At 43.9% G+C, this 14981-nt stretch overlaps 1 protein-coding gene across 1 annotated transcript in view; it reads left to right on the top strand.

Annotated features, from left to right (window-relative positions):
- Window positions 1-14981, top strand: part of LOC144112610 (uncharacterized) — a 38255-nt gene that overhangs the window by 14916 nt on the left and 8358 nt on the right. Inside the window, exon 2 of the mRNA XM_077645408.1 lies at window positions 11151-11486. Within this exon, the coding sequence (XP_077501534.1) occupies window positions 11151-11486 (336 nt within the window). The remainder of the gene's footprint in view (window positions 1-11150; window positions 11487-14981) is intronic.

Raw genomic sequence — 14981 nt, forward strand, 5'->3', positions numbered from 1 at the left:
ACATCATTAGGGTCAGCACAGAGGCAGAAAGCATCAAAAGGAAGAACGGCAAGGCAAACTTAACTGACTCCATGGGATGCCTTCCGCACCTACTGCAAACAACTTAAGGACGACATAACTTCGGCAGAAGATTGGAGCCAACAGCTTAGACAAATCGGGGATCTCTACACTAAAGAAGTGGATCGAACAGAACAAGCACCAGAAGTGGACAAGCGACTTCTCAGGCTCTGGGAGGAGAGACGAGGCCTGACCAAGTGGTGGAAGCACCAAAAGCTAAACAGAAAGCTAAAGAAGAAGATTGCCGAAATCACCAGGCAAGCAGAGGAATATGCAACGCAGCTGGCAAGACAAGGGTGGCAGCAAGCACCTCGCTGAATGGCACCCTCAGCACGGCTAGAACGTGGCAGATCCTCAGAACACTCATAGATCCGAGCAAAAGCAAGGCGGAAAGCAGCAAATCCATCCAAAGGCTAATTCACCAGTACGAAGGTACAGAAGAACAGCTGCTCCAGGCAGTACGAGAGAATTGCTACGGGTAGGACCAGGTAGACGGCTACCAAGGCGACTACCAGGGCGAAGAAAACCCAACCACGGACAGACCCATCACAAGAGAAGAGGTCGTCGAGGCCATAAGGGCAACAAGGAAAAATTCGGCAGCAGGGGCGGACAAGATTCATAACTCGTTAATCCGAAATTTAAGCGACGAAGCAATCAGCCAACTCACCCTATACCTAAACAAACAATGGGAAGAAGGGACGGTCCCAGCGGAGTGGAAACACGCCGTAGTCGTCATGATCCCCAAGCCCGGCAAGAAACTCCAAATTGAAAATCTCAGACCAATCTCGCTAACATCATGCCTAGGCAAGCTGTACGAGAGAATAGTAACCCGACGAATACAAACGCATTTAGAAGACGGAGAATGGTACCCCAACACCATGTTCGGATTCGGGGCAAATTTATCAACCCAAGACATCTTGCTACAACTAAAAGAAGAGGTACTCGAAACAATGCCAAAGAACGGGGAGAACGTTGTCATGGCCATCGATATTAAAGAGGCCTTTGACAACGTATCCCATGCCGCCATTATGGAAGGACTTAACACCACCAACTGCGGGAAGAAGGTCCATGACTACGTTAGAAGCTTCCTCATGGACAGAACAGCGACGGTAGGCCTAGGAGACCTGCGGAGTGACACCTTTCAAACGCCATGCAAGGGCACTCCGCAAGGCTCAGTAATGTCGCCAATACTCTTTAACATAGCGATGGTCAACCTCGCCAAGAAACTCAGCCAAGTCCAGGGGATTAGTCATGCAACGTACGCAGACAATTTCACCATCTGGACCACCCAAGGCTCACTGGGGCAGAAGCAGGAGGCGCTACAAGAGGCTGCCACCTGCATTGAAGAATACACAAAACAAAGAGGACTTAAATGCTCCACGGAAAAATCTGAGCTCCTCAGAGTGGGTAGGCACCCTACGGATGCTCCACTCGAAATAAAACTAGAGGGCCGGAACATCCCGGAACAAAAGATGATCAGAATCCTCGGCATGTGGCTGCAAAAAAGCCGGAAGTGCAGTCATAAACTCAGACTGCTAAGCAAAGCGGCAGGACAAGTAAGCCGGATGATCAGCAGAGTAGCGCACAAGAGGTATGGCATGATGGAGGAGGACACACTCAGGCTAGTCAACAGCCTAGTGGTCATCCGGGTAACATATTCATTACCGTACCATGTGACTATCAAAGCAGAGAAGGAGCAAGCGGAGACAACATTCCGGAAGGCATACAAAACAGCTCTTCATCCCCCAAGAAATACATCCAACGACAAGCTCATGCAACTCGTAATCAGTAACACCTTCGAAGAATTAAGAGAATGCCAGCTCAAGGCACAAATACGAAGACTTAGCAACACAACGACTGGAAGGGCGCTCCTGACAAAGCTAGGTCGGGAAATAGAAAAGCCACAAAATAGCAGGGCCGCAATACCGGACCCGCTAAGAAAGAAGCTATGCATACAACCTATCCCCCGAAACATGGATCCAAACATCCATGCTAACAGGAGACAGGTTAGGGCAGAATTTTATGAGAGGAACATGGGGCATCGGGACAACACAGTCTACACTGATGCCTCCCTATACCCCCAAGCACACAAAAATGCGCGGTAGCAGTAGTTGTAAATTACCACGGAGAACACATCACAAGCCTCACAGCCGAAGTATCTAACATAACGGAGGCAGAGGAGATTGCTGTCGCCCTGGCCGCGAATGAAGGATATAGGACAGGGAGATCCCTTAACATCTTAACGGATTCACAAGAGGCGTGCCGGAACTATACTAGAGGCAGAATTAGCAGCACGGCACTCAAGATCCTCAGTAGAGCTCTGCTCCCTGAGGGACGACCAATACACAACATAATCTGGATACCGAGTCACGCAGGGATCAGGGGCAACGAAGGGGCAGACAACCTAGCTCGAGGAATGCCCAGCCGGACAGGAACGTCATTACCCCCGGAGGGGCCCCAGATTAATTGCGGGGACAGCTATTCGGAATTATTAAACCTATATAAGGGGCTAAGATTCCAATACCCCCCACCACATAAAGCATTATCCAAGGAGGAAGCCACAGGATGGCGAAGACTGCAAATAGGCTCCTTCCCAATCTTATACATATTAAACAAGATGTTCCCCACACAGTATAGCGCCACCTGTCCGTGTTGCGGAGCAAAACCAACACTATATCATGTCACATGGGAGTGCGGAAGAAATCAAGCATTCCACAAACACAAAACACCAAGTGCGGAGCAGTGGGAGAGCCGGCTCACCAGCTGCGAGCTAGGGGTCCAAAGGGCCCTGATAGCACACGCAAGCGAGGTGGCCTGACTCAGTGGAGCCCTGGACTAGGGGCCCACCCACGGCCAAGGAGGACCCAAGCTTCAAGATGAAGACTTCGTCCTCTACCGCTACTTCCTAAAGGAACCAATAAAGTTTTTCATTCATTCATTCGATGCGCAAGTTATGTTCTAATGTATGTCCAACAAACACAGATATTGGATGCACAAACTATCAATTAATATATCCCATATATCTCTGGCAGCTTTAGTGCCGCATTCGAACATAAGAAAAGCCCGAATCCTAAGACGCATGTCATATGGAATTAATTTATTAAGGTTTTCCATGGGCAATTAAAGAGCTTTTTGGCGATAATGCGGAACATTGATAATGCGAAACATTCCCATCGTTTGTGATGTAACCACGAGGTAGTGGCGGTGTTGTGACCGGGTGACCTAGAGGAAAGCGCGAGAGGCATGCAAAAAAAGTCACGTGCTACGCCGCACGTGTTCTAGAGCGGCGCTCGCGCACACTTTTCCTTTCCTAAACTTCCTCCTTAATTATTGGTTTCGGCAAAACATACACTCGGTCATGAGGCTGAATATGCAGGAATGCGGCTAGTAGTGCTACTGCGCTATTAACGGGTCTTCCGCCGCTTTGCTATTAAGTTGTAAAGTATACTGTTACCTGTGCATTTCTGGCGAATCGGAAGCTTAATTCCTGCGTATTCCAAAATTCTTAAGCATACGTGCGGTGCATTTGCTTGCAAACTGAGTTGTTCGAAATAGGCAATCTAGACAAACAGCTTTACAGTGAAGGCAGTTATCGAAAGGCGTGTTGAGCGATGTGCATACCGTAGCAGACGACGGGCCTGGCCGCGACATGCGCAGGCCATTCGGCACCCGTGGGCGCGCGAGTTTGTCACGTGTCCACACAGACACGAAAAAAAAAAAAAACTTCAATCACTCTTTTTTTGCATAAAGGGTGCATGAGAAAGACAACACAAACATATTTTCTGGCCTGAAAGGTTATGTATGAGCACACAAAAAGCCACAACAGGAAACAGGAAAAACTCATGCCAGCCTCACCTAACGGCACCTATCGGCACATAGTAGTACCAGTAGTACTCGCGGCTCCGCATATTGCGTGGTAGCGCGGTCTTCGACTCGGCGTGGTAGCTCAGCTTCAGCTGCTTTAGCTTTGCCAGCGGTAGCGCTGAAGTTGTCGGTTTGTTGGGTTCTGGCGGTTTACCACACAATATTTTTGCGTGTTGTACCGTTTCTGCACTCCACATATGGCTCGACATCCATCAAAAGTATGTGTAATGGCCCCGTTTGCATAGCGGTTTCTTTCCATGTGTTCGGCATGCCGTGCCGCCGTTTGCTGTGAGTTGTCTAACGTTTGATTGAAAAGGCTTAGACCTTGCTTTTTTGTTGCAGCATCGGACGATTTGTGCTGCACTATTTAAGACTATCCTTGTCTTTATGTAGCGGTGTAGGTTGATTTTAGATGCCCACAAAGGATAATTGGTGTGTCTGCTGAGTAGCACGGTTTTGTTGCGATGCCAAAACTAAGCAAAGCGCGGTCTGTTCGGAACAAAGCCCGGTTAGAAGTTCAGGCGCTTTTCCAAGCATCGGAAGTGCCGAGCTCTTTGCGGGTTCGCTTTACGAGCTCAATTCCGAGTCATTCAGGTGAACCTGATGGCGAAACTCGGCGCGAAGCGAGTGATGCCGACTACTTAATTTGCACTCCCTTGCGACAATGCAAGCGGTGCCAGCGGTTCGACAGACGACCCTTGCGCCAGCGTTTTTGAGCAAGCTGCTGATTCTTCGTACGTACGCTCCCCTCGACTTGCCTTCGGAGCACACTGCAGGCTCAATTAAGTGACTCTAGCGATGCCGACATAATGAGCAGTGTGGCGAGTGGCAGTTCTCAGTGTACACTGGTCGCTGCTTCCCAAGAATTGGGACACGACGTCCCGACAATTGAAAGCGTTGGAACGGTTGACGAGTTTCGTTCTCGGCTGGTTGGTTGGGCGCCACTTGAACACAACATATCCCATCGCTCTCTAACGGACTTGCTGCGTCTTTTGAGAGGTCACAGCTGCTTTTCTGATTTGCCAACAGACGCACGAACGCGACTTAAAACTCCTCGTAGAACTGCAGTTATAGCTGGCGTTACTGAATTGCCTCCTGGACACTACTGCCATTTCGGGCTTAAGAAAGGCTTGGAGGATATGTTCTGTGTCCCGCTAAGCACCCGCCACAGGTTGTTGGCCTTTCTTTCAACATAGATGGCATGCCTTTGTCAAAGAGCTCCCGTCTGCAGCTCTGGCCAATTCAATGCCAGATTCAACTTAATGCCACCCATAAATTACCAGAGCCAGTGATCGTTGGTGCTTTTCTGGGCCCTGCAAAGCCAAACTCTGCCCATGAATTCCTTCACCCTTTTGTTCTCAAGCTAAAAAATTTAGCTCGGGTAGGTCTAATGATCTCTGGCAAACTGGTTAAGGTTGAAATGAGAAGCTTTATCTGCGACGCACCTGCGCACGCATTTATATTCTTGACAAAATTACATGCTGGCTACGCAGTGTGCCCTAAATGTACTGCAGAAGGCAGTTTCAATGAGAAGATGTTTTTTCCTACCTCAGAATCAATGCTAAGAACGGATAAATCATTCCGGAAACAGGAAGATTTTGAGCACCACCACGGTGTGTCATTGTTGACGGAACTTCCTATTGACTGTGTGAGCAACGTGCCACTTGATCCCATGCATCTGCTGTACCTTGGGGTAGTTCGTAAGTTGATAAACTTGTGGTTTGCGAGGCCACTGACAGCCCACCTTGGTCCCACAGATCGTAAAGAAATAGCCAAAGGTGTCGCCCTTGAGGGTTGTGTTCCACTTGAGTTCGCTAGGAAACCTAGGACTCTGGATGAGAAAGACCGCTGGAAGGCTACAGAGTGTAGGCTTTTTCTGCATTACACTGGCCCACTAGTGCTAAGGGAGTCACTGCCAAGTCCCATGCTTTTGAATTTTCTGACCTTGCATGCAGCTGCAACAATTCTCAGCACTCCATCACTTTGCCAACAGTATGCAGACTCTGCAGAAACACTTCTTCAGCATTTTGTGAAATGCTTTGGTAGACTTAATGAACAGGAGGAGGTATCGTACAACGTTCACTGTTTGTTGCATCTAGCAGCAGACGTTCGTTTGTATGGAACGCTTGACTCTTTTCCTGCATTTTCTTTTGAGAAGAACATACAGGCAATCAAAAAACTTCTTCGTAAACCTGGTCGTGCATTGAATCAGATATATAATCGCTTAGAGGAAAAACGTGCCTCAAAAGCACAGCAAAGTTACTTTGAAAGGCGGCCAAGGGAATTCTTGCTCGAAAATGATGATGTGGGAACTCTCCTTCAAGCTGTAGACTCCCACAGTACAAAGGAATCAGGTTTCAATCCTTCACTTTGAGCTTGAGACCTAATGACGGCTGCTGCCGAATCAGTGAAGATGTCATTCTCATAGAAAATTTTGCCCATAGAGTGTCTGACTGAGAGTCGTGCATAGTTGTCAGGAAGTTCTGTGAAGCAGAACCATTGTACAATAGACCACTTGACTCAAGAAGGCTTGGCATTTCAGTTGTGAGCAAACTCTCCTCAATAACGTGTTGGCGTATTGAAGATGTGAAAAAACTGGTTAAGCCGCCGTTCCCGGGATCGAACCTCGCTGCAGCAGCCACATTTCCATGGAAGTGAAAGGCAGAAGTGCCCGTGTACTGTGCAATGTCAGTGCACATTAAAGATCGCCGAGTGGTCAAAATTATTCTGGAGAGGACTATGGCAGCTCTTTCTTCTTTCACTCCCACATTCTTCCCTTCCCTTGTGGTGTGGTCTGGGTGCCCATGACATAAGTGAGACAATAACTGTGCATTTCGTTTCCTCAGAAACCATTTTTCAGTTTTCAATTTTTGCATCACTAATGTTGTGCTTTCAACTTTTATTCCTAGATGGTGCCACAGTGCTCTATATTTCTTGGTTGACATGGTAACCATGTTCCACTGAAATTTCCAACAACGAGGTACACATCACTATACCATAACAGCTCTGGCTGTGGGGACTGAAATGGTCGCTATGCTATACTAAAAGTGCCTAATTAATGTTTTTTTGGCTGTAACTATGTCAGCTTTAGTTCATAATTTTTTTTCGGGTGCGCAATTCTCACGCTTGCTGATCATGGTTTTTTAGCATAGTTGCGCATGAAACACGCTCATCGACTGTTTGAAAAATTCTTGGTAAAAAGTTTTTATCGCATTTGTTGCAAAACCATTGCGTAGTCGAACAGCTTAGACAGTAAGCTTTTTGTTGTGGTGAAAAAAAATTTGATGCCTAAAATTTAGTTGTCGGTCTTATTAAGAGTGTTGTCGTTGCATGCTCTGTAGTTGGAATTTTTTTCCTTGTGTTTTGTATTACACATTTAAGTTGCCATGCAAATAAAGTGTTACCCTTTTTTTTTTACTGGTTTTGTCAAACACTGAAAGGTGATGTAATTGTCACTCACGATGTGTCATTCTCTTTCAAGCCAGGCTGTGTTTTTTGTATTAATGTGATGACACCTAAAGAAAGTACCCTTTTCAAGCTTTCTCTGGTGCTCCTGCAGACCTGCTTGCTTGCTTTGCGGGTAGAACTTGTTGCTCTAGGCAGTCCAAAATTTTGGCTTAAGTTATTGTTTTGGGGCACGCACTGTGGTGCACAGAAGCAGATGCTTTGCTTACATGAATTGATTTAATACCAGTCCTGTTGACATTGCAGAGTGAATTCAGGAATGAACATATGCGCTACGGTAGTGTATAGGTGGCAGACGGCTTGCATAAAAATTTCCTCTTTTTTTCTGGCCTTACCTCACACACACTGGTGCTCTGTTGGTCTGCTACCAGTGTTTTGTACCTTTTAATTTGGTCACAATGTGCATCCACTTCTCTAATTAGTTCTGACTTCTTTTCCAGCTTAGCTGCTGGCATGAAATGAGAACCAACACTCTAGCAAAGAAACCCCTTGCTTTAAATCTATGGGTGCCTCTCAAAGGCGTTTCTTGCAAGAAAAGTGTTGAGGAGGCAACAAAGTGGCCTCATTGGCCTGACAGTGAGTGTGTCCTGTCTACATGTGTACCTTTCCACTGGTGTATGCACTCTTTCCTTAAAGACAGTGGAGCTGTTTCATGTTTCGAGTAAGACTGCGAGGGCTACTGTAATGTTGTTTTCATGCTGGTGCCTTAGCAGTTTTACTGCATTCAACTAAAGTACCGTATTGGCCTCACCACTGATTAATGTACACAGAAAGAAAGGTGAACCACTTATGACTGGAAAGGCAGAACAACCACCGTGCAGGGGATTCAATTAAGGGCCTTCTTTGTAGCTGCCAGTGCTCCTTATTTATGAGCAGAATGAGAGTATGAGTCTCTTCACTGGCATTGTTGCAGTTGGCATTGCACTTGACTTCTTTCTAGGTAAACCAAGCAAGTTATGCACCATGAAGTGGCACTATTCGAACTCTGCAGTCTATAAGCACTCGTGTTGGATGTATGAACCTCAGACATCCAGTGATTTTAGTGGCTGCAATTGGGCTCTGGTTATTATATCACTGTTATCTTCTCGCCTGCAGATGGGAAAGCTGGAGACTTTTTTTTTCTAAATGCATGCATCCCACCCACACTTCGTCTTTCCTGTAAATACCTTCTTGAGTTAGGTTACTGTGCATGCGCTGAAACTCTAGATCAGGAAGCATAGGGACTGCAGGGCAGAATTCGATAGAGTGGTCTGACTTCGAGGAAGAACTGTCTGATACAATGAGTACCATAAGTGTTGTTTTGGTAATGCTTTATTGTCAGCAGTCTCTACTTGGAAGAATACAGCGCCAATCAGGTGTTGACACTGAAAAACATTAAAACCGGGCACAGGTTTCAGTCTGTCACTGAGCGGTTTTGAAAGTGAAGAGTTCCTCTCTACCAAATGAATATGCTTGTACCGAATCTCTTGGACATGACTAAAAAATTGATTGTTTATGCTGGAAGCACCTCTGCTTGTGGCAATGTGTGAGGCTTATGCTGCTTTGCTCTGCCTATTTTACAAAACAGTGCAGACAAGTCAAGAAGCACCTGCTGTCGGCAAAGCACCTTTCCGAACAACTTTTGTGAACATTAACATTTCTAAGTGTTTCAGTGTTCTTGGCCATTCAAATACATCCTGGGTAATCATTGTCTTGTGTTTGCATGCAAAGCACAGTACATCAGGCCTTGTCTTTTTTGAACCTTGAGTACAGAAAGATCCCTTCTTCTTCCAAGTTCACTATGAACTTGAGTATTGGAATACACAAAGAATGCTGCTATGGCTTTGAAGCTTTGCTTCTGCATGAGCTAATTTGCTGTTCTTTATTTTGCAGGCATTATAACCAATGCTGAGAAGACAAGATGCTGGAAGAATGTTTCAGATCAACTGCAGTCAACCTATACGCAAATGCATATAACTTATTGCTCACATTCTGTAGAATAGTATATTCAGTGATCCAAAGGGGTGAAACTCTGCAGGAAAACCAAATCGGTCTTCATATCCAACGTCCCCAATCACTAAGGCCTAAATTACGAGCATTGTAGAAGATGCAATATGTGGCATTGCACTTAAGCATACAGCAATTGTTATCGTCAAAGCTACGTAGGCATATCATAAGCAAGACGCCTGTAGTACTTTTTTTATTGTCCGTTATCTTTCCTATCTTTTTCCATCGAGAACTAATGGTGAATCCAGAGTAGTTTTTGCGTGTTGTTTGTTGTGCAGTCATTTCTAAAGCAAGCATTTTTGCAGTACTGCAGTTTGTATTTTACTTACACTGCTTTTCTCTGCTTAATTTTGCAGGCTAATATCAACGAGCCAAGGGATACATGCTACCACAAGAAGAAATCTTCAATACCTTTCCTCATAGACTCAATGGCCTGATGTTCATAGTCTGTAAAATAGCTTGTTGCATGCACCTCTGTGCATGGTGTATATGGACAAAATGGGGTGCCTATTGCCCCATCTATCGAGAGCACAGATACTGGGACATCAGTGATGGTTATTGTTTATGATACCATGGGCAGCATGGTCTAAGCATAAAGAAGGGTATACGTCTGCAGGTCACCTTGTTATCATTTGATGGAGCACAGTGCATGCAGAACATTTTTTTCCCATAATCTTTCAAGATATTTGCTGAAAGAATAAGGTGCAGCAAAAGTAATACATTCTGAGTAGTGAGTAGTCATTGAATGCATGTGCCTTTGGTCAACCATCCTTGAGATCTCGCTTCTGGTGCTAAAGGGCCTTCAGTTTTTGGAAATGTCTTGACTTTCTTGTTACAATGTCATGTGAGTGCATTTCTCATTATTTTGTTTATTTAATCTGTTGTTTCTTGTTTTATTTTTTTGCTTCAATCATGTTTGAGGCTTTATGAGCATAGAATCTGTACCAAAGCTGCAGTAACAGCTTTTATTAGTGCTCAGCCAGATATTTGGTGTTGAATTTTAACCTGTTCTGTTTTACCTGATATTGAGTGAAAGCCATAATTGGTTGCTAATTCAAAGTGCACATTATAATCTGTTTTATTGTGGTTGGACATAGATGTGTGTTGGTATTTTTGATGCGTCTTTCTGTTGATATTTTTCATGATCAAATCACCTGTTGCAGATTGCTAAGGGGAGATGTGAGTCAAAAAGCGGAAATTTTCATTTAAAAAAATTCAATTTATTTTTTTTCACTGTGTCCATAACTTTCATCTCCTCTTTTACATATAAAAAGTTCAGAGCTGTAAATTACACAGAAATTATTAAAAAACTAGGTTAATGCTATCTAATCAAACACTACATTTCTGTGCACACCATTTTATTTTGTATCATGCTGAGTCAGTATAGTGTTCTATATTTTGTTTGCAAAGGCCTTACACTTTTTTTGAAAAACAACTCTGGCTAATGTTTGTTTATTAATATTTCATAAAAACTTTTTATTCATATTCAATATTTGCAGACTCCTAATAATTGCGCATTTGGGTTGGTGGGAATTATTTCTTTGCCATGTTGCCATGTTTCTAGCAGAAATCCAAAAAGTTTAAAGATTTACTTCCACTGGACAGTTATTCTCGACCGAAGGGCCTTAACTCGGCATCCAGATGTTTGCTGAAAAATAAATATGATTTTATTTGGTTAATACTAAATTTGGCGTTTGTTCCTTTGTTATATAAACAAGCTCTGGCATCTTGGGCCCTAGGTTTTAATGAAAATGCTCTGGTTTTGAAATGCAGGATCAGTCATGGCAGACCACAACTTTGGCGTGTTTCCTGGACAAAGTCCACCTGATGAACAGCGCCTTCTCAACCACAGTGTGCCATCCACTAGTACAAGCGTGAATACTCACCGGGACAAGCCCACAGGCAAGCAGATTTACCAGTGCACCCACTGCGGCAACGTTTTCAAGAAGAGATCATACCTAGTGCAGCACATTCGCACCCACACAGGCGACCGCCCGTATCATTGCAGTGACTGTGATAGCACATTCGCTTATAAGGACAGCCTGGTCAGACACCTGCGCACGCATACGGGTGATCGACCGTACCGTTGTGACCACTGTGACAGCAAATTTACAGTAAAGAGCAGTTTGGACAAACACCAGCGCACGCATACGGATGATCGACCGTACCGTTGTGACCACTGTGACAGAAAATTTTCAGTAAAGAGCAGTTTGGACAATCACGTGCGCACCCATACGGGTGATCGTCCGTACCGTTGTGACCACTGTGGCAGTGCATTTGTAGAAAGGAGCCACCTGGTAAAGCACGTCCGCATCCACACTGGTGACAAGCCATACCAGTGCCAGCTGTGCCCCATGGCATTTGCACGAAAGGGAACCCTTGTGGCACACGTGCGGTCGCACAAGGGTGAAAAACCATTCCAGTGTGACTCGTGCTCAAAGGCGTTCTCAGTTAAGTGGAAGTTAAAACACCACAAAGAGACAAGACACTAAAGGAATAGCATTGTTCCATGGTGCCCTTTGGAACACGTTTTGGTAGCTATCCTGTTGGCAACCAGATAACAGCATGCTAGCTAAGTGACCTATGAGAAGTGTTCTATCCTAACATGGTACTCGACTATTGTCCCGAAACATGCGGGTTCGAGCCCGGCTGCGACAGCCGCATTTCAGTGGAGGCGAAATGTTGAAGGCATGTGTACTGTGCGATGTCGGTGCATGTTTAAAGGACCCCAGGTGGTCGAAATTACCAGAGCCCTTAACTACAGCGTCGCTCATAGCGTGAGTCGCTTTGGGATGTTAAACTCCATAAACCAAATGATACGCTATGTCCGTAGTTAGTTAAATTTCAAGCATTAATTTTTAATGCTGACACTACACTGGCACTGGGCTATTCCGTATCTTCTTTTGGAACCACTAGCCTACTATGCTTCCAGACTTATGTGGAGTAGAGGTAATTGTGACACATAGGGATGACATCACTTCCCATTAATGAAAGGTTTTCAGCGATAATGTGTCCAGGATTTATACCTCGTGTTCTCAGCTTTCTGATGAAGATCAGAAGAAAATCTGGCCTTATTGTTTATTGAGATTTATCCCTAAGCACACTTGTTTTCATTAAATGTTTTATCACTTTACAGATTCCTATTGCAGCAGCTCTATTTGCATAACGTCAAAAGAAAACATGCTGCTGTGTGATTTTTTCAGTGCGGCATTCTAGTTCTAGCAGAATGTATGAGAGAAGAGAACAAAAGATTGCATGGCTAGCTTTTGTTTTTAGGTTTTAAGAACTACTTTTTTTTTACCAAAAACATTGAAAGAGGTTCACTGCACTGGTATCACTTGTCAGATTGCTCTTTCTGTGCGGCGTGCAAATGGCATATTTTGTGGAATATCGTGGCCTATTTTCAGCCTTTTTGTCGGAGTAGCTGTAGTGCTGGAATTGTGCTTTGAGTTAGCTTCTTCGTAAGGCATACATATTACGGAAGCTAGCCTTGTTGCATTTTCTCAAGGTATTTATGACAAGAAGGCTATTGGGTTTGTCACCACTGATGCCAGTGTTGCTGTAATTTCTTTGATTCATCATAGGCTGTTCAGCCGATGTGCTTGTAGAAACAATCACTTCGTGGCAGCGAGAAGTCTATCGGTGTGTCTTCAGATTGCGTTTTATTTCTTCTTGTGTGTTCTTTGTTCCTTCGTATGAATATTTTGTTGCACCTGGTGTCAAAAAGTGGTCTCAACATTTTGGCTGTTTGCAGTGCTTTTTTCCTTTATTTATGCTCTGTACTTTAAAACTGAAAACCATTGGTACTCTTTGGTTTCCCATCTGTGTAGGTTTTAGCCCTCCCCATGATTTGTGGCATCACTAGCTGCATTATTCAGCTCTGTGCCTGCAAGATTACTACTCTGTGTGGTTGCATTCCCTCACTACTGACACAACAGTGAACAATTGTTTTGTTGGTTGGCTTGGAGAAAAATGCTTTCATTCTTTGCATCAGGAGTCATTTACATGAGTTAGGATTGGTAACAATTGAATGGGCAGCAATTATAAACTGCCTACTTAAAAACTATTCCCTAAGTGGTTGCATTACTGTTGTCTGAAACACTTGTCGAGAAACACAGTGCGGCATTTCTAGAGTGGAGCTCTAATCTTGTTTGACATGTATGCTGGTCATAAAGGTTCATCTGGCATAATTGTCTTTCTTTTATCGGGCAAGTTTAGCTCACAGTTGCGCTGTATTGTTTGCAATAAAAATGGTTAAGTGGCTTTTTCTTGCTGTACTGATGTTTCTCCACGAGGAAAAAAATGCATTTATTGCCAAGAAAATTGGATGAAAAATGTTCCCTCCACCTGATCCAAACTCAAGATATCAGGATTAAAACAGATCCGCCGTTTCTTTTCATAAGTGAATGGCAGTGTATCCTCAGCGATCCACATGAAAAAAATTTTCTTGATGCACTGCATGTTTGCTTGCAAAGACGGCTGCTAGTAGTGACACCTATTTTTCATGTCGGTAGAGTGTGGTGATATATCTATTTGGGTCGGCTTCAAATTGTCTCATGTGTCCCTTTGGTGTGCTATTTCTTGTTTTCATCAGAATTATATATTTTTCAGCCTAAATAGTATGTTCATGCCCTAAGAAAGACAATTTGTTAGTTTTTCTGCGCAAAGCACTGGGTGTTTATTGCGGAAATGTGAGAAATTGTATACAAAGTGTCGTAATTGAAAACAGCACCGTAGATAAGCTGCGATTTGTGAAGTAAACATCCGAATCGTTAAGGAAGTAATTTCTTTTTCAAAAGTGCACATTACGCTTGACATTGAGAGTAAACAAATCGTTTTACAACTGCCCACAAAATATGTACGTAGAAAAATGGCAAATGGCTTCCTACCACACTCACTGTTTTGTGAAATAATATTTACTGCATTCACTATGTGGCATAAACAATCTAGCTTATTTGTAACTTGAAGGATTCGACATTCACCTGAAACAAAGAAGTCACTGTTAGATGCTGCCCACTCTCTGCAAAAGCTAAGAGTTCGCTTTATACGCAATCGTGCCCTTAACGTGTCGGAAGGTTAAAGTGTATTTTAGAGCGAGTTGCTATTCCACTTTGTAGCAGACAGGGATAAAAAATAGGAAACGGAGAGATACCAGATCATTATTGTGGCACTTTATGCTTCACCATTTTTCTATGTTTAAGCATCTCCCATTTCTGCTTGACAAAATTTGAACTATGTTTTGAAAATTCCTCAATACTTTGTGCATTGCTTCCCATTCAGTTTCAAATAAGTACTGTGGAAAAATTTATTCCCTGGAAAAAAAAAATCTGACAATGCTTGCCTGACATGCTGAGTACATTGTGACCAGTTTCCTACAATTTATCAAATCATTCACTTCACATCCTTCTAGTCATCACCTTAACACTGCATTATCTTTTGAGGCGAGATGTGCTATTCACACTATTCTTTAAGCTAAATAGAAGATCTGGTCATTTTTTCCGGGTATTGCTGTGGTATTAAAGGGGCTCCGAAACGTCTTTTGAGGAGAGCACATTAACGCGCTTAATCACTGCTCTGTGTTGCCATGAAAACAAGAGCCAAATAATACT

Source organism: Amblyomma americanum, unplaced genomic scaffold (genome assembly GCF_052857255.1).
Source record: "Amblyomma americanum isolate KBUSLIRL-KWMA unplaced genomic scaffold, ASM5285725v1 scaffold_428, whole genome shotgun sequence".
NCBI classification, from domain to species: domain Eukaryota; kingdom Metazoa; phylum Arthropoda; class Arachnida; order Ixodida; family Ixodidae; genus Amblyomma; species Amblyomma americanum.